This window comes from Mobula birostris, chromosome 19, assembly GCF_030028105.1.
Source record: "Mobula birostris isolate sMobBir1 chromosome 19, sMobBir1.hap1, whole genome shotgun sequence".
Taxonomy (NCBI): Eukaryota; Metazoa; Chordata; class Chondrichthyes; order Myliobatiformes; family Myliobatidae; genus Mobula; species Mobula birostris.
Window position 1 is genome coordinate 19309753 of NC_092388.1, and position 20274 is coordinate 19330026.

A 20274-nucleotide genomic window follows, 5' to 3' on the forward strand; every position below is an offset into this window, starting at 1 on the left:
GTTAATGTACAATTTTTAAATTACAAGTTTCCTAGCAGACTCACCTTGTACAGTATTTGAACATGTTGATTCAAGTCTCTGGACTATAAACTCAGGAATAAATTTGGATTTTTTTTTAATGCTTTCAAGCTTTTCAGGTTTCTTAACCTTATTTTTTTTAAACCAAAATGTGCATTCCTTAATCATTGTATTGAATATTTGCTTCTCCTTTTTTCTTTGCTGTCACTTACCTTGGATACATTACTTACTTTCCTGAACCGTCAGAACAATTATTCCACCTCTGAAATTTATACACATACTTTGTACTGGTCTTTATCAGGGAAAAGGTGGCCACCAACATCTCAAAAGAAGCAGAAGTAATAGAGAAAATAGATGAGAATTTTAGGGAAAGGTAGAAAGACTGACCGAGGTTAAAGTGATTTCATTTAGGTTGCTGAGGTTAAAGTGTCTAGATGAATGCTTCCATGAATGTTGAGAGGATTCAGGATGGAGTTTGCAGAAGGTCTTACTATAATCTTTCAGTACTTGGCAGGTTGGGAAAGCTCGAATAAAGGGAGAGCTTTGTGGGCATTTGGACATTCCGGAGGCCCAATCAGTGGCAGGATCAGAGCAGTGCTAATTAAACAAAAGTACAGAAGGGACAAGTGGGGCAGCCATTGTTGGGAGTAGGCCAGCAGTGAGAGTAGTAGTGTCAGGCTTTGATTCAAGAGGCTTTGACGAGAAGAGGCTGAGGCCAAAGAAACAAGTTTAAAGGGTTAGTTTTTCGTTTCGTTATTACTGATTTGGTCTTGGTTGCCCCTTGTACAGTGCACGCAGGGTGGCAGATACGGCAGTGGAATGCTCCTCCTGTAGGATGTGGGAATTCATGGAACCTGATGGCCTCCCTGATGTCTACACCTGCGTGTAGGAGCATTAAGGAGCTCGAGCTGAATGAACTAAGGAGGCAGAACAATTAATAAATAAGACTTTGGAGCAGGTGGTTACACACAGAGTGCAGAATTTGTGGAGTAGATGAATGAAGGCTGAGAGAGGTAAAGGAAGAAAGAGGTCAGTGCAGGGTCCCCCTGTAGCCATTCCCCTCAGCAACAGGTATACCCCTTTGGATACTGCTGAGGGGGATGACCTATCTGGGCAAGGTAGCAGCAGTTAGACCAATAGCAGTGTAGTCATCTCTGAGCCTCAGAGGAGTAGAGTGAAGTCAGGTGGAGCAATAGTTTAAGGGACTCAATAGTTAGGGAGACAAATAGGAGTTTCTGCGGCAGCAAAAGAGACACCAGGATAGTGTTGCCTCCGTGGTGCTAGGGTCCAGGATGTTTCTGAGCGGTTGCAGAATATTCTTGAAGGGGAGGGTGAGCAGTCAGAGGTCGTGGTACATGTTGGTACCAATGACATAGGCAGGAGAGGGGTAGAGGTCCTATGCCGTAAGTTTAGGGAGTTAGGAAGGATTCTGAAGAGCAGTACCTCCAAGGTGGAATCTCTGAATTATTCCTGGTGCCACGAGCTAGGAAAGTTCAGAACAGGAAAATAGCGCAGATAAATGAGTGGCTGAGGAGCTGGTGCAGAGCGCAGGATCTCAAGTTCCCCTATCATTGGAACGTTCTGTGGGGAAGGGGTGACATGTACAAGTGGGATGGGTTGCACCTGAACTAGAGGGGAGCCAATATCCTGGGAGGGAGGTTTACTAATGCTGTTGGGGAGGGTTTAAACTAGATTTGCAGGGGGGATGGGAACCTAGGTGAAGAGGCAGAGAATGGGGTGGTTGGTGCACAAGTAGAGATAGCTTGTTCGGAGTTTGTGAGGAAGGATAAGCAGATGATAGAGCAAATATGCACTTGGCCAGTTGGTTTGAGACGCCTCTATTTTAATGCAAGGAGTATCATAAACAAGGCGGATGAGCTTAGAGCTTGAATCAGTACATGGGACTAATATGTTGTGGCCATTCCAGAGACTTGAATGTCTCAGGAGCAGGAATAGCTGCCAAGTGTGCTGGGATTTAGATGTTTCAAAAAAGACGCGGAGGCGGACAAAGGAGGTGGGGGAGCGGCATTGCTAATCAGGGATAGTCAGATAATCAAGGCTGCAGAAAAAGAGGAAGTCATACAGGGAATGTTTACTAAGTCATTGTGGGTGGAAGTCAGAAATAGGAGGGGGCAATAACCCTACTGGGTGTTTTTTATAGACCCCCCCCCCCCAATAGTAACAATAATAATAGGGTTGTTGTGATGAGTGATTTTAACTTTCCTAATATTGACTTGCGTCTCCTTAGAGCAAAGGGTTTAGATGGGGTGATGTCTGTTAGGTGTGTTCAGGAAGGTTTCCTGATGCAATATGTAGATAAGCCAACTAGAAGAGAGGCTGTACTTGATCTGGTGTTGGGAGATGAACCTGGTGAGGTGTCAGATCTCTGGGTGGGAGAGGATTTTGAAGGTAGTGATCAGAACTCTATCTCCTTCACCATAGCGCTGGAGAGCGATAGGAGCAGACAATTTGGGAAAACATTTAATTGGGGTAGGGGGAAATACAATGTTATTAGCCAGGATCTTGGGAGCATAAATTGGGAGCAGATGTTCTCAGGGCAATCTGCATCGGTATGTTCCGTTGAGGCACGGAAAAGATGGTAGGGTAGAAGAATCATGGTGTACAAAGGACGTAGAAAATCTAGTTAAGAAGAAAAGAAAAGCTTACGAAAGGTTCAAGCAACTAGATACTGTTAGAGCTCTAGAAAATTACAAGGGTGCCAGGAAGGAGCTCAAGAATGAAATTAGAGCTAGAAAAGCCCATGAGAGGGCCTTGGTGAGCAGGATTGAGGAAAATCCCAAGACATTCTACAGGTATGTGAAGAACAAGATGATGAGCTGTGTGAGAATAGGACCACTCAGGAGTGATAGTGGAAACGTGTGCATGGAGTGGGAGGAGGTAGCGAAGGTACTTAATGAGTACTTTACTTCAGTATTCACCAATGAAAAGGACCTTGGTAATTGTGGAGATGACTTACAGCGGACTGAAGCACTTGAGCATATAGACATTAGGAAAGAGGATGCGCTGGAGCTTTTGAAAGGTATTAAGTGGGACTGGACACGACATACCCCAAGGTACTGTGGGAGGAGATTACTAAGCTTCTGGCGATGACCTTTGCATCATTAATAGGGACAGGAGAAGTACCAGAGGATTAAAAGGTTGCAAATTTTGTTCCCTTGTTCAAGAAAGGGAGTAGAGATAACCCAGGAAATTTTAGACCAGAGAGTCTTACTTCAGTAGTGGTCAAGTTGTTGAAGCTCCTGAGAGGTAGGATTTAGGAGCATTTGGAGAGACGTAATCTGATTAGGGATAGTCAGCATGGCTTTGTCAAGGGCAGGTCGTGCCTTACGAACCTGATTGAATTCTTTGAGGATATAACAAAACACATTGATAAAGATAGAGCAGTGAATATAGTGTATATGGATTTCAGCAAGGCATTTGATATGGTTCCCCATGCAAGGCTCATTCAGAAAGAAAGGAGGCATGGGATTCAAGGAGGCCTTGCTTTGTGGATCCAGAATTGGCTTGCCCACAGAAGGCAAAGGGTGGTTATAGATGGTTCAAATTCTGCATGGAGGACGGTAAACAGTGGTGTTCCACAGGGATCTGTTCTGGGACTCCTCCTCTTTGTGATTTTTATAAATGACCTGGATGAGGTAGTAGAAGGGTGGGTTAGTAAGTTTGCTGATGACGCAGTAGTTGGGTGTGTTGTGGATAGTCTGGAGGGTTGTTAAAGATTACTGCAGGACATCCATACGATGCAGAGCTGGGCTGAGAAGTGGCAGATGGCGTTCAACCCAGATAAGTGTGAAGTGGTTAATTTCAGTAGGTCAAATTTGAAGACAGAATATAATATTAATGGTAAGACTTAGCAGTGTTGGAGAATAAGAGAGATATTGGGGTCCATGCCCATCGGACATTCAGAGCTGCTGCGCAGTTTGACAGTGTTGTTAAGAAGGCGTATGGTGTGTTGACCATCATTAACCATGGGATTGAGTTCAAGAGCCGCGAGGTAATGTTACAGCTATATAAGACCTTGGTCAGACTCCACTTAGAGCACTGTGTTCATTTCTGGTCACCTCACGACAGGAAGATTGTGGCTACTATAGGGAGAATGCAGAGGAGGTTTACAAGGATGCTGCCTGGATTGGAGAGCATGCCTTATGAGAACAGGTTGAGTGAACTTGGCCTTTTTCCTAAGGCTGAAATGGTTAACATGAGGAAGCATAGTTTTAAGGTGCTTGGAAGTAGGTACAAAGGGGATATCAGAGGTAAGTTTTTCACACAATGAGTAGTGGGTGTGTGGAATGCACTGCCAGTAACAGTGGCAGGGTCTTTTAAGAGACTCTTAGATAGGTACATGGAGCTTAGAAAAATAGAGGGCTATGCAATAGGGAAATTCTAGACAGTTTCTAGAGTAGGTTACATGGTCGGCACAACATTGTGGGCTGAAAGGCCTGTAATGTGCTGTAAATTTCTATGTTCTATGTACTCTCCAGAGGCAAGAGAGATACTGAACAATGGGAAATATGACACTGATGTTCAGAAACGGATGTAAGAACCTGCCAGACAGTCGAAGAGCAGACAGCTTAACCTTGGCAGTAGGAAAGTTTTTAGAAGCCATAATCAGCAAGAAAAATTAATCAACTCTTGGAGTAAATTCAGCTGATAAAGGAAAGCCAGTATGGATTTTGTAAAAGAGAAATCCTGTTTGGCAAAGCTTCTTATTATTTTAGAGAGTAACAAAGAAGGTTGATGAAGGAAATGCAGTAGATGAATTTTCAGAAAACATTGGAATTGTCCCACATAAAAGGCTGGTTACCAAGATTGAAGTTAATAAAATAAAGAATTTCCATGGATCAAAAATTGGCCCAAAGAAGGCAGAGCGTCATTGTAAACAAATGTTTTTTCAGAGTAGAATGTGATGCATAATGGGGTTCCCCAGGAATCATTTCTGTGTTCTACTAGACAACGGGGTGACACGTTGGGGCACCCTTAGAGAAGCGTGGTGCAGTCTGGTGTGACCAGAATGAACATTAAATTTTCCTGAATGCTGTTGGTATTGCTTTGCTATGGAATCTGAAGTAGAAAACCTCAGTTTATTAAAGAAGAACGACGCGTAGCAAAGCAAATATAGCTGCTCCTCGTTTAACGAAGGACACTTTTGATTGCATCATTTCTGGTTGATCTGCCACCCTCGTGCCTCTGGTTGTCATTCTAGAGACATGCAGCCCTTTCATCCCCTGTCTCTTCATCTCTTCTGCTGTTTATTCTTTCTCTCTGATCCTGGAGAGAATGCATGCATGTCTCTCCTCCTCTGTCACTTATTCTCTCATCTTTTTTTGTCCTGACTCTTGGATCCGAGAGTCGTGCGGCCCTGGCCTCATCCGGTTCTTGTTCTCTCCCTCTCCTTGCCGCTTCCTGACGACGTTTAGCGTCATCTCTTGACCATCATGTCACCCTCCGCTTTCCACGTGGCATAATTAGGCTGACCATTTTTTTTTTACCCTAATGCTGGATAGAAGATACGAAGTAGTAACACCTAAGGATGCTGATTATTCTTGATGATGTGGTTGGCGCTCTCCTAAATGGACGTGATATAGTCACCGCTGTCCTTTGACTGCAGCAAAGGGTTTTATGGGTGTCTCGAAGTATGTCATTACAATAAGATTTAATTATCTCTTATTGATGAGTGGCAGTTAGATCTGTACCAATCCTGCACATGTTGATGGTGATTAGCAGAATGTGGACCCCTCGAAATAGAGCTGCCCTGCCCTTTTGCTCTGGTAGGTGTCGCTGCTGAGGCTGGCCGTGCGCATGTGTCGGGCTGTCGCATCCTGATTTCCATGATGGCCGATCGGCTCTCGGGTGAAAGCCAGCCTGTTGATTTTTGGGGAATGAGCAATTTTATACAAATATATAACCCTGAACTTTGCCTGCATTCTGTAAGTTAGCGCATTTTAATTCGACTTAGCCAAAAAAAGTGCTGCTATAATGCACCGTTTGCGCTAATTGGAGGTCACAAACGGATAGATAGAGCATGAGAGTTTTAGTATTATATAGATACCTAGAAATAGCAATTTTGCCTATTTCTAGATCTATGGTAATGAATTTTAAATAGCCAGGTAGAGTAAAATTATAATATTTATCAGCAGCATTAACTTGGAAGTGTGATAAACAGGGAGGAGGATAGAAAAGAATGGCAAAAGGGCATAGTCTGACAGATTGAGCAAACAAGTCTCAGTTGAACTTTATTGTAGTGAAGTCTGAAGTGATACATTTTGGCAGAAAGAACAAGGAGAGGCATTGTCAGCTAATTGGTACATTCCTAAAGGGTGTTCGGGAGCAGAGGGAACTCAATCCATAAATATTGGAAAGTGGCAGGACATGTTGAAAGAGGAGTTACTGAAGCATTTACAATTCAAGCTTTGTAAATAAAGACAGAGAATACAAAAATGAAAGATTGTTAAATTTTCAGAATGTGTTGTTTAGACCAGAACAAGCTAGCAGAGTGATGCTAACAACATTTGAGTTTCAGATGAAGGCCAGCAAGTGTGTTTCTGCTGTCCCAGTTTGCTTGGCAGCTTATACCAGAAGAGTGAAAGTAGTGGAAAGTTTAACTATGTGTCAGCACCATATACTGATAAGATGTTTCAGCCTTAAGCAACCATATGTTAGGAAGCCACAAAGTAGTTTTCTATGCTGAAAATGATCTATGACTGTAATTGAAAAAATAAGCAAAGTTTGCACAGTCAGGAGCAGTTTCTAATTAGAACTGAAATTATGATGCCTTCTAAAGAGTGCGTTATGTTTCCACGTGCAAGATGACAGAAGCTTGTTTTTCCAGAATAGTTCATTTTGACCTCATTTTCATGCAGTAGAAAGGCAAATAATAAAATATTAAGTTTGCCTTCAGAATCTGCATTCATCAGGCTATTTCAGGGGCTGCTTTGCAAGTGATTTTATATTCCAAAAGAAAGTTAGATGGATGTTAGTACTACCATACCAATTAAACATAACTTAAGAAACAAAGAGTAAGAAAGACTATATACCTGCTTGAGCCTGCTATGCTATTCAATTTCATCTTGTTTGATCTGATAGGTTGCCTCATTTCCACTCTCTTTTGCATGATACCCATACTCTTAGATTCCTGAATCATCCAAGAATTTATCTCAAACTTGAATACACTGAATGACTGAACATTTACCCTTTGTGAGAGAATTCCATTACTTCTGAACCTATTAAGGGAAGAAGTTCCCACTCATTCTCTTCCACCCCTCAAGTATTGTGTTTCATTAGAATCACCTTTCAGTCATCTGAACTATAGAGACTATAGGCTGATGAACACACAATTAATTGATGATCTCAGGTCATCATTGTTTCGCTATTCTGAATGCATTGCTTCCAGCATGTTACATTCAATGTCTTATGTACAATAAAAGTAATCATCACAGATTATACTATCCCTAGTTTTCCTGCAGAATTATAGAAATAAAGAATGAGATAGTTATGCCTACCTTTGCCAATTTGAAAAATATAGATGGGAGAATTACAATCAAAACTTCTTTCTGCCTGGTGTTTTCTGAACCTCTATGTTCAAGGATCTAAATAAAAAGAAAAATCTGTTGCCATAGACTGAACTTATTTCTTAGTTCATGAATACCTTACTGCACCTGCTTCTGTCTATCCATTATCCTCTCCCCATCAGGTTCTACCAGTCACTGATCAGCCCACACCCCTATGTCCTGCTTGTATAGTGGCCATCTTTCTTCTCCCTTTAATACAGGGAGTTGACCCAAAGCATCAGTTTTAATCTTTTACTTTCCCAGATACTGCTTGATTTACTTAGTTCTTCTAGTGTTCTGTTTTTGTACTGAGAGATTGCTACTTGAGATAAAGTAGAATAATAGAGCATTCTACTCTTCTGAGATTTGGCGGGTGCTGCACTATTATGAGGAAGCACTTCTGTACAGCCTCAGACATTTATCAACAAAGGTGATTCAGGGATATCTCTTCAGCCTTCCATGGTTTCTGTTCAGTAGCCATCTTGGACAAACATAGTTGTTGTAGCTATATCCTAAGTCTATACTTGTTGATTCTTGCTTTATTTAGGATTTCTGACTTTGGTAATTTCAACCTCAGTGAAAATAGCAATTTCATTCCAAGTATATTGTAAAGAAATTTTCTGCAGGATTTAGAAGTTAGAAGATTTTCTTTTTTTTTAATTATTTGCTTGTCTTTATCTGTTTTTGGATTTTTTTCTCTCTCCAGGTGGACGAGATAAGCGTGGAGGCCCTGTCTTGACATTTCCAGCACGCAGTAACCATGACAGAATAAGACAAGAAGATCTTAGGCGGCTTATCTCTTACTTAGCTAATATTCCTAGGTATGATATATGCCACATTTTTGTTTCTGAAAATTGTGTTAGTCATCTATGTGTTAGCATAGATACTGTTTGCTGCAGAATTGTAATTCATTTACTTCAAAATGTGAATTGTTGATGAAATTTTGTACCCAATAATTTTGTAATTTTGCCTAGAAACTAGTGAAAATATTAAGGGATGACAATTAAATTGATAGTATTGAAAAGTACTGTTGATGTGGGTATCAATAAGACCATAATACATTAGACATAGGACCAGAATTAGGCCATTCGGCCAATTGAATCTGCTCCACCATTCCATCATGGCTGATTTATTTAGTGTAATATATTACAAAGTTTGACCATATGAATTGAATGTTTTCTTTGTTCTAATCTGATATTGCAATTTGAAAGTCTCTACATATTCAAATACCAGATTTGAAGAGCAGTGTTAATCTGCTCCTGGAGTTTAGTGCCCCTTTCCTGTTGTTGGAATAAAAAATAGCTTGATGTTACTTTGTACTCTTCAGGGCAGATTTATTACTTATTAAATTATTAGTGCCTTTGTCCTCGGTGCTCAGAGCTGAATAGCTGTAAGCTAAATTACCATTGGATTAAAGAATAGAGAAATGAACTTCATTGTCACCTTGATTTGGTTTTATGGATTTCATCTACCCATACATTTGATTTTAAATTCTTTAGCTTTAAATTTGTAAGCAAGTTCTTGCTGGAAATTAATTATAATAGATGTGCCTTCTGATCTGATTAATAAGTTTATTGGAGAAAACATTTTTAACTGAAATGAACAGAATTATAATAGTTTAATTTCAGCTTATTCTAATGATTAAAGAGAAAGTGTGAATATTTAACTTTAAACTGTAATTTTAATGTGCTCTGTTACTTATTGGTATGTAATTTAGAAGCTTTTATAACTCAATGTTGATCACACTATCTTCTGTTCTTGATAACTGAAATGAAGAAGGAGAAGTAATGCAATCAATCCTTGTGTTTTAATCAAGCAGAGAAAGGTGTGGCTCAAAATGGTGATTTCATTAAGTCATTTAATATGCTGGACTAAAATGATTGAAACTGCTAATGACACTTTTAATGACACTGGATAGTACGCAGAAAAGGGATTCGACACCAAAGGGGAAATGCTAACCAGTAAGGGGACTTGGAATTTATGACATCTAATTAGAGAGAACTAGTTTACTTAGCCATTAAGGAGTCGGCCATTTAGCTCCTTAGTTCCGTTGTGCCATTCACTAGGCTCATGGTAAATCTGTGACTGATTTTGCTACCCTTTCCCTATATCCCTAAATAACTTGGTTAGCAATGTTATCTTTCTCACATTTGAATGAGTGATTCACTTTGCATTTTAGACCATTTGTGGAAGAGTTCAAACTAGTACCACCACCTTTGTGAAAATCTTCTTATAAACCAGGCACTAATTTTAGATTATGCTGTGCAATCCAGAAATTATTGCTTCACTGACTTTGCCAGTTCTTGTTAGTTTGAATACTTCGAAATCATCCCTCAGTCTTCTACATTCTGGAAGCTACTATCATCTTCTTGTGATGATTCTTCATTTATTCCTCACAGTCCATGTATCATTTTGGTACAACATAGCTCCAACAAAGACCAACATACCTTTCCTATGATTCATTTGTTATTACTACTTTTGCCATTCTACCAATATATTGAAGTACAAGATGTTCTATGTGCAGCCACTCTGCCAAGTCCACGTGAACATTACAGACTTCATTAAAGCCTCCTAATTTAAAGCACTCACCTAAGTTTAGAATAACTACTCTGTATCTGTCTGTCTACAAGTAACCTTGCTCTTGTCCTTTTGCTACTTTTGGATTTTCAAGCTGACACCGTCATTCATAAGATCATAGCTGACTTTCCTTTTCAGCACCATTATCCACCATTGTCCCTATTTCTGTTCATTCCCTTAATGGCCAGACATCTATTGATCTCTGTTATGAACTTAATGGCTGAGCTGCTGTAGCCCTCAGCGTGAAAGAATTGCAGTGGTTCGTCAGTATCTGAGTGAAAATGTTTTACCTCATCTCAGTTTCATTCTTGCAAGTGCAAGTGCTGTCTCATGCTTATGAGTGCCCATGTACCTGCCAGTTGCAAAGAAAATTCTGGAACCTTATACTAGGCAAGTAGAAGCAGAGTATTTAGAAAACAATGATGGGATTGGACAGAGCCAGCATGTATTTATGAAAGGGAAAGCAAGTTTGACATTTTGTTAGTTTTTTGAGGATGTATTGAGAAGATAAGGGCGAAACATAGGACCTGGTGCGATTGGACTTTCAGAAGGTCTTTAATACTACATAGGACATAATTTAACAAAGATAAGGTAGATAATATTGGAGGAGGTTGCTGTTGAAGTATTGTACTGGACTGGACTAAGACTTGGTTAATGGACAGACAATAGAGGAGGAATAAATGTCATTTTTTGGTTGAGGGGTTATGAATAACATGGATTACTGCTAATGCCTGAGCTTTTCACAGTCTGTATCAATTATGTGGGTCGGATGGGGGACTGCTGGCAAGATATTGAGTCGTAAGATATCAAACCCTGGCAATGATGCAAAGGTAAGTGGTATTGTGGAAGGTGTCAAAAATGCAGTGTGTTCTAGGATAATAAATGGGCTATGTGAATGTGCAAGGATGCCTTCCCTGCTTCTCTGTCGAACTCTGTTCTTGCCCCATGCTTCCAGTCCTTAACTATCACCAAAGACCCTGCTCCTCTTTCAGCATCACCAGTGACTCGCACTGCTCACCCCTGTTGACCTGCTGCTCCCTTTACACCCTCTCACTCCTTTGTCTCCTCATCCTCCCTTATTCTTTCTTTCCGCCTTGCCTTATCCCTCTGCTTCACCCCTCCCCCCACTTCTTTCTCTCGTACACCTTCCATCCCCTCGGTCAGTGTCACTATTCACCTCTTCATGCTGCCTGAGTTTCTTATTTGTATATGCTCAAGGTGTGTCTTGATTTCTTCTCTGCAGTGAGGAGGTGTGTAAACGTGGATTCACTGTGATAGTTGACATGCGTGGCTCTAAGTGGGACTCCATTAAACCGCTGCTGAAGATTCTACAGGAGTCATTTCCTGGCTGTATTCATGTTGCACTGATCATCAAGCCGGACAACTTCTGGCAGAAGCAAAGAACTAACTTTGGCAGCTCCAAGTTTGAGTTTGAGGTACTTTCAGAGTAAAGACTAGAATTTATTTTACAATTTTCAGTTCTTAAACATGCCGAACATTACATTTAATTTACATTCTTTGTTATTTCAAACAGAAGATTTTAGAGTTTATTTAAAATTTCAACATTCCTGCCAGTTATCCACAAGACAAACTGTTGTTGTTAACTTGTGAAAAATCTCAGTTTTTTCTCTGCAAGTTTTATGAAAACACATCCATTATTGTATTGTGAGGCAGCGTAGTAGCACTGGGGTTAGTCTGAAGCTTTACAGCGCCAGCTGTAAGAGTTGGGCTCAATTCCCACCACAATCTGTAAGGAGTTTTTGCATTCTCCCTGTGTCTGCGTGAGTTTCCTCCAGATGCTCTGGTTTCCTCCCACATTACAAAGAAGTATGATTGGGGTTAGTACAGTCGCCCTCCTTATCCGCGAGTTCTGCATGTGCGAATTCAACCAGCCGCAAATTGGGAAAACCCAGAAGCTCTCTCTCCAGCACTTGTTGTTCGAGCATTGTTCGTTCGCTATTTTGTTTCTGTGAAAAAATGGCTCCTAAAGAGCAATTCCTTAAAGGCTAAGCGTAGATCTTTTGAAAAGTAGCATGTCGCATTCCTAAGTGGGCCGTAAGGTCAGTCAGAACGAATCGAGCATTCACACAGTAAAGCGGAAAGAAGCTGAAATTCGTGGAAGTGTTAGTGCTAGGGATGGCTGGCTGTCTATGTAAAGCGCTACAGCCTCAAGAACTTAAAGATCACGGGAGAATCGGGATCAGTGTTCCCAGAAGAGCTACGATGGTTGCGTCTGTACTGAACATGTACAGACTTATTTTCCTTGTCATTATTCCCTAAACAATACAGTATAACAACTATTTACATAGCATTTACATTGTATTAGGTACTATAAGTCAACGGAACAGAAACACTGCGGGCAGCGGGTGCTGTGCTGCCCTGAGTCCTAAAGTTCACCGGCACTGAAACAGGTTAAATAAGGGACTTGAGCATCTGCGTTTTTTGGTATCCGCGGGGGGTCTCGGAACCAATCCTTCACGGATAAGGAAGGCCGACTGTATGTTGTGGGTATGCTGTGTTGCTGCTGGAAGTATGTCAACACTTGCAGACTGCCTAGCGCAATCCTCACTGATTTAATTTGACATAAACGATGCATTTCACTGTATATATGATGTATATGTGACAAATAAAGCATATCTTTAATCTTTATCTTTTCAATTGTATAAGCCAGTTACAAACTTTACTTACAGACAGTTTAAGATGGTTCCTGAAGCTGGCAGGACAGTGCTGCTATAGCAGACCAATAACTTGTCAGTTAAATCTGATGAGTTACAATTTTTTACTTTTGCTTCTATATGAAGTTTTCATCCAAGAGAATTTAAGGATCAATGGGCATACTTGCTTCTCCATTGTATTCTGTGATAAAATGATGTTCAGTTCAATACACTACAAATAGTTTTAGGCAGCCTTTAACTGCTTTTACGTGACCCTCAGGCATCAATTGTAAAGAATAGATTTCCTACAGTTAGCAACTGCATGCAAGTAAGCTGCTTGTAGTTTTTATAGAATGACAAAGAAGGCCTGTTTTTCATCACGTCTTCCGAACCGTTATTGGTTTTGTTGAGACTTTTAAAACAAGCAGTTTCTTTCAGAATGAGGTCATGCTGGTCATTGTTCTGCACTTTGATTTGTGAAAAAGAAGGGTTCCAAATTGACTAAGCATGAGAGAATGGCTTGGTGAATATTTTTGTTAAGAGTTGGGAGGCAATACAAAACCAGTTATAGTTCACAGCATGTGTAATGGGTGTCCAGTCACGTGAAAAAGTTTTTGATCAGCTGTGCGATGGCAGTGATGCTTTACTTATACAGTGCACACTTGTATAGCAATGATGTGAAAGGGATAGAAATTCAGGTCTTGTAGGAGAGACTTGAATGCTAAAACAACAGGATTAGTTAAAGACTGGTCTTAAAAAAGAATTTTAGGTGCTTTTAACCAGATAAAACTGACGGGTTTTTGCATCTTCTCTAACGCTATCAGCAAGAGGATGAGTGAAGAGAGAATGTATAAAAATATATGATTACTTCAGAATCAGAATTAGTTTTATTATCACTGGCAGGTGTCGTGAAATTTGTTAACTTAGCGGCAGCAGTACATTATGATACGTAATATAGAAGGAAAAAAAAGTAAAAATAAGTAAGGAAATAGTCCTTGGTGAAAAAATGCATGTTAGACTGTGGAGTTTATGATAAAGGACTCAGCAGTTCAGGCAGCATCTGTGGAAAGAAAATGGGGTCAACATTTTGAGCTAAGAAGAAAGAAATTTTGATTCTGGCATTTTCCCCCTCCTTGTCCTGATGAAGTATCTCATCCCAAAATAGCCACACCTAATGTATTACTTTCCAGACATGTTGCCTGACCTGCTAAGTTCCTCCTACATTTTGTGTGTGATTACTAGATTTCCAGCGTCTGCAGAATTTGTTGTGTTTATGATGAAGAAGAGCAGTTGTTACTGGTCAGAACGACAAGGGTAATGATCATATGGAAAAAATGTGAGAAATTCCAAATGGTTGCATTTTGAGCAATTTAGAATATGTTGAGTAGGGCTTCTGGAGTCCTAGAAAAATGAGAATTGATGTTAGTCGGTTGTGATTTGACAGAAGCCCAATTTAAAGGCATCAGTAATTCAGTTGATAGTATGGGAATGAAAAATGTCTGAATAGGTTTCAAAGGATAATAAAACTTTGGACGGGGTTTGGACAGTCTGCTTCTATCTAAGTACCTGTAAAAATAAGTGTTTTTTCCTCATAGAAGCTACGTTGTTCATTTATAGATTGATATTGAACAGACAATCTGCAAGGACAGTGGTGGTAGAGACTCAGATTGTGGAAATGAAGTGCATGATAATTGTCAGTACGTATATGGAAACTGAACAGTTGCTTCCAGATAATATTGTAGAAAAAAAAAGTTGTTATTCAGGGAGGTTTTGAGGTTCAGGTTTTGAGATAGAAATTGTGAAACTGTAAGAGAAGCTGCTGCAATTGGGTACAATTGGTTGGACAGCAGAGAATTGTGCAAGGCTGGATTTATGGAACTGAAGAGTGGGGATAAAACAGTTAAAAGAAGTACTATAATCCACCTTTTCAAATATGGCAGAGAACTTGAGGAGCATTGTGTGTGAATGAAGCATCCGTCAGTCAGGATTGACCATGGATGTTACATCCTAGCTGTCCAGGTAGGCAGGACTTGGCAATATGATATGGGGAGCTAGCAGTTGCTCATGTAGCAAGCTCCCCTTCTCCATACATCTGATGAACCCAAAGGAGCAGCAGAAACCTATCCAGTTTGGTACCAGCAGTGTCGCAGAATTTGCCAGTCAGCTTTTGAACTCAAGATCGGACCGCCGTAGGGACTCCCGCTCTGGATTTTTCCCTCGGGGTTTACTTTTGAAGCCTTCCCCGAGAGTCGGTGTAGCTGCCGGGTGGCAGAGGCTGAGATTAGTTATCCTTCTAAATGACCTTGGCTGACAAGCCCCATCTGCCTGCAGTGAATGGCTTTAAGGCACTGGTAACCCACCTTTGCCCGGTTCTCTGTCAGTAGAAGTGGTTCTGCTAGGCTTAGAAGCAAAGCCTCACATGGAGGGCAGGAGCTGGACTTGGATAACAGGCTGTTTGAGGTTCACACAATTGAAAGCATTTAATAGGTAGTGGGAGATTGTCCAAAATTGCCATCACCGACAATAACAACCTTAAGGAACCAAGGAACAATGTAAGCAAATGAAATCTGTACTTAATTTCAATGGTGATGCATTTGCTTCCCCCGCCTCCCCCCTCCAAGTATTGCTCTAAAAGGTGAGCAGGTTGGTGAACAGTTGTGGAGTCAGTATTTTAAACCATTGGCAAAAAAGAATCATTTCCTGGGACGTGGGCAGTGTATGAAAGCTGGCTTTCATCATATTTTTAAAATCTTTGTGCATCGTTTTTTTTGTTGGATACTTCCATTTAATCAGATTATGCGTTGTATAGAAATAATTGAAGGTTAAGATTTAAAATAAAACTACTTTTAAGTTATTAAAATGGCTGCAATAGTGACTTTACTCTCTAAAGAAAAGACCAGGAAACCTTATGAGATCAGAAAGCTTGACATTTAATTGTTTCACTAATAAGCTCCACAGACAGATGTTCAATGAAATATCTGTTGTTGAATTTTGTAATGGAACAATTATTATCAAATCAAATCAAGTTTAATTATCATTCAACTAAACATAGATACAGCTGAATGAGACGGCGTTCCTCTGGGGCCAGGGTGCAAAGTAGCAAGTAACATAATTCAAAATGGCGAGCAAAGAAACGTATTCACTTAAGGAAAAAATACATATATAGTCCAAGGCCCTGAGGTGACAGTGTCCAGCGGTTGATGGTACAGTGTGCAGATGCATGCAATCCAGCTTGTCATTCCACCTTTTGAACACTAGAGGACAGCACTGATGGGAGAGGCCAGACCCCAGCCGAGTGCGAGCGCCACTCTGTACCTGGTCTGCAGCAGCAGGGAAGCTTGAGGTCTCACTACAGCCAAGGCTACACAGCTCCCATGTCGTCTGTCCCAACACCAGACAAGGGTAATGGGCCTGCGGCAGCTTACATTATCTCTGTCCAACAAAGTCTTGCGATGGCAAGTGAAGTGTCCAAGACAATCTCCCACTGTTATACTTCACCAACCCAAACTGTTCCTGAAATCCTGGCGAGCTGCTCCGATATTCTGAGCAGAATTACCTTTGGATCATAAAAAACAAATTTTACAACAAAAAAAAAAGCATCTTTGGTTGGCCCCCAAGAGGTTGCTGCTTTCACACGTGCCAGCATTTTACTGGAAGCATTTTTATCCTGCAGAGCTACTTTTGGGATTACTCTAAAAATCTTCATGTAGTATTGTTTGCACCACCAATGTCTCAGTAGTATGTTCTTGTTTTGCAAGATGGAGACTAGATACTTCCCTCAGGATATGGGGGAGATATTCAAGTCAGGCTTTTACACTATACATCTTATAGGTTGTCAAAGATTTGCTATTCAAGTGGGCCATGTCTTCTAAAAGTAATCCATTGCTATCTTTCGCTGGGGAGAAATCACAGCTGTTAAAAATATTCAATGATTTCTGCCAGCATAAGTGAAAGTAGTTTACGTGCTGTGTTATAAGTTCCACAAAAGTATAATCTTTGACCATAACTTGTTAACTAACTGGGTAACATTTTTGTTTGTTGTGTTTTTAGACCAACATGGTGTCCATAGAAGGTCTTACCAAAGTTGTTGACCCATCGCAGCTCACTCCTGAGTTTGATGGTTGTCTGGACTACAACCATGAGGAATGGATTGAAATACGTGTGGCCTTTGAGGACTTCATAAGCAATGCTTCACACATGCTATCCAGACTGGAAGAGCTGCAGGAAATGCTAGCCAAAAAGGACTTCCCTCAGGATTTGGAAGGAGCAAGAAAGATGATTGATGAACATTCACTACTGAAGAAGAAAGTCATTAAAGCTCCAATTGAAGAACTGGATCTAGAAGGACAAAAGTTGCTACAAAGGATTCAAAGCAGTGAAAGTTTTCCCCATAAAAACTCAATATCAGGGAATGCAGACTTTCAGGGCCTTGTACCAAAAGTGTCCAGTATGTTGGACAGACTGCACTCAACCCGACAGCATCTGCATCAGATGTGGCATATACGTAAGCTGAAACTTGATCAATGCTTTCAGCTGAGGCTGTTTGAACAAGATGCAGAAAAGGTGAGGACTGATTTCAAAAAAAAAACATTTTGGTTGCATTAACAACCCTGGTTGGTCTTGGAGTGACGTTATTCGTGAAAATAACTCAAATTTATTGTGCTTAGAATCATTGAAATTCATGGCACAGAAGTTAGCCATTTGGTCCATCTATTCTGTGGTAACTGAGAAAAACACAGTTTAAGCTTTTTCTAGCTTTAAAGCTTTTGGTTCACAGGTGAGGTTCTCCAAGAAGTTTCTGTGCTGTTAGTGGTGGCAGGAATCATTGTGTATTGGGAAGATGGGAGGAAAGAATAGTCCATTCACAATGAGCCTGCCCTGCTATGCAGTTAGAAAATGCAGAATGTCCAATTTATATTTTAACTTAACTACCTGCCTTGATTGCACAAGTGTCATATATTCTTACTCACAAATATGTACAAATCTTGGTTTTGAAATTTTCACCCTAAAATTTGGTGTCTGTTTGTGTGTGTGTGGTGGTGTGGAAGGGGGTTCAAATTTCCCATATTTCTTTCTCATTTTGTTTGAAGCTATATTTCCTGTTGTCATCCCTGAACAACTAAAATGCAGTGTTCAGAAATAAGCTATATTGGACTAACCCAAAGCTTTCAAATAAACAGAAGGATCTTAAATTGGAGCACCCTTTTTGTTTCCCGAACTCATTGAGTTAAAGGCTATCATTCCATTGTCTTACGAATTTTCTCTTGTATCTGTTAGCCTTTGGAGATTTGTGCACATGGGTCCCTAAATTTTGTTGGGTGCAAATAGAATAAACTCACACTTCTCGATTATCTTCAGATGCTGGAGACTTCAGTCTGTCAGTGTCCCTTTTTGATTTTAAAACGCTCTCTATTTGGTGTCAGCAATGAACTTGGAGATGCTCACATCTGCATCACTTATAAATGTCTGAAAAGCTAAGGCCCCAGGATAGATCTCAGGGGAGATAACCTAGAACATTGAGTACATGTCCATTGTCCTTCATCTGTTTCCTACCCTAATTCTGAGTTTCAGAAACATATAAAATAGATAAAATGCTTAAGTATGTTTTTAAACTTAACACTTAAAAGCAGTACAATAATGTGGTAGGAGTAGGCTGAGGCTCCATCAAGTGTGATCTACCATACAATACGATTACAGCTGAATTTCTGCTAGTACTCAAATTTTCCCAGCTAAGAGTTTTTGTGTGTTTCATTGAGGTCACCTCTGTCTTCAGAACTCTAAATCAGGGGTTCCCAGCCATTTTTATGCCATGGACCCTGCTCTGGTGAGTGTATTCCTAGTCTGCTGAATGTCATCTCTGAGCACAAACATTATGTAATTCATTTTAAAATTGAAAATCAATGAACCTTTGTTGCATTCCATTTATTGCAAATATGTCCTTCCTTAGGCAGGGAGAACGAACCAGTAGACAGTGTTCCAGGTGTAACTCAACAGTGCTCTATTCCAAAGACGTATGGGTTAGTAGGTTAATTGGTCACATAGATATAATTGGGTGGCGTGGACTCATTGGGCTGGAAGGGCCTGTAACTGTGCTTTACCTTTATATTAAAAATTATTAAAGCAACGAGATACCTTTACTCTAATACTCAAGTCTTCAATATAAAGGTCAACATATTATTTACCTACAAGCAACACACATAAAAGTTGCTGGTGAAACGCAGCAGGCCAGGCAGGAAGAGGTACAGTCGACGTTTTGGGCCCAGACCCTTCGTCAGGACTAACTGAAAGAAGAGCTAGTAAGAGATTTGGGCGGGGGGTGGGGAGATCCAAAATGATAGGAGAAGACAGGAGGGGGAGGGATAGAGCCAAGAACTGGACAGTTGATTAGCAAAAGGGATATGAGAGGATCATGGGACAGGAGGCCTAGGGAGAAAGAAAATGGGGAGGGGAGAAAGCCCAGAGGATGGGCAAGGGGTATAGTGATGGGGACAGAGGGAGAAAAGGAGAGAGAGATAGAAAAAGAATGTGTGTATATGAGTAAATAACGGATGGGGTACGAGGGGGAGGTGGGGCATTAGCGGAAGTTAGAGAAGTCAATGTTCATGCCATCAGGTTGGAGGCTACCCAGACGGAATGTAAGGTGTTGTTCCTCCAACCTGACTATGGTTTCATCTTTACAGTAGAGGAGGCCATGGATAGACATATCAGAATGGGAATGGGATGTATGTGGCCACTGGGAGATCCTGCTTTGTCTGGCGGACAGAGCATAGGTGTTCAGCGAAACGATCTCCCAGTCTGCGTTGGGTCTCACCAAGATACCTTCCTAATTGTGTGCTATACTTGCCTGTTACCTTTCAATGATATGCGTACAAAAGCATGCAAGTCCCTTATTACTTTTTTTACCAAAGTGCTTAAGCTCCCACTTACCACATTATTTTCCATCTTGTCCATTCACTGACCATGCTTGTATTCCCTGCTCACAACTCACACTAACCAACAACTTTGTATTATCACTAATCTGGATAGTAAATACAAAATACTGACAAAACCCAGCAGGTCAGGCAGCAACTTTGGAAGGTGGGACAGTGGTTGATGAATTTTGATCAAGGGTCTGTTCTAATTTTATGTTTTACTGTTTATTTCTGTACAGTTGCTGCCTGATCTGTTGATTGCTAGCAGCATTATATGTTTGGATATATAACCCTCCCAAGCCCTGTTGTCCAGATCATTGATACACATTGTGTGTAGCTGAAACCCTAGCACCAATCCCAGAAATCACAGTCTCGCAACTCATAAAAAACATGTTTTCTGTCAGTTAACCTATCCTCAGTCTACACCAATATATTACGCACAGTCATGTGTTCTAATTTTGTTTATGAATTGCTTGTGTTGCACTTACAGAATTCTTTCTGAAAATCCAAGCACACCACATCATGTGGTTCACTTCATGTTGCTATTTA

The 20274-nt window shown here is 40.6% G+C and overlaps 1 protein-coding gene across 3 annotated transcripts in view; it reads left to right on the top strand.

Moving 5' to 3' along the window:
* LOC140212458 (triple functional domain protein) overlaps positions 1-20274 on the top strand; it is a 341882-nt gene that overhangs the window by 109308 nt on the left and 212300 nt on the right. For all 3 annotated transcript variants that reach the window (XM_072283275.1, XM_072283276.1, XM_072283277.1), the window contains exons 3-5: positions 8290-8404; positions 11404-11596; positions 16865-17377. In XM_072283275.1, the coding sequence (XP_072139376.1) occupies positions 8290-8404; positions 11404-11596; positions 16865-17377 (821 nt within the window). The remainder of the gene's footprint in view (positions 1-8289; positions 8405-11403; positions 11597-16864; positions 17378-20274) is intronic.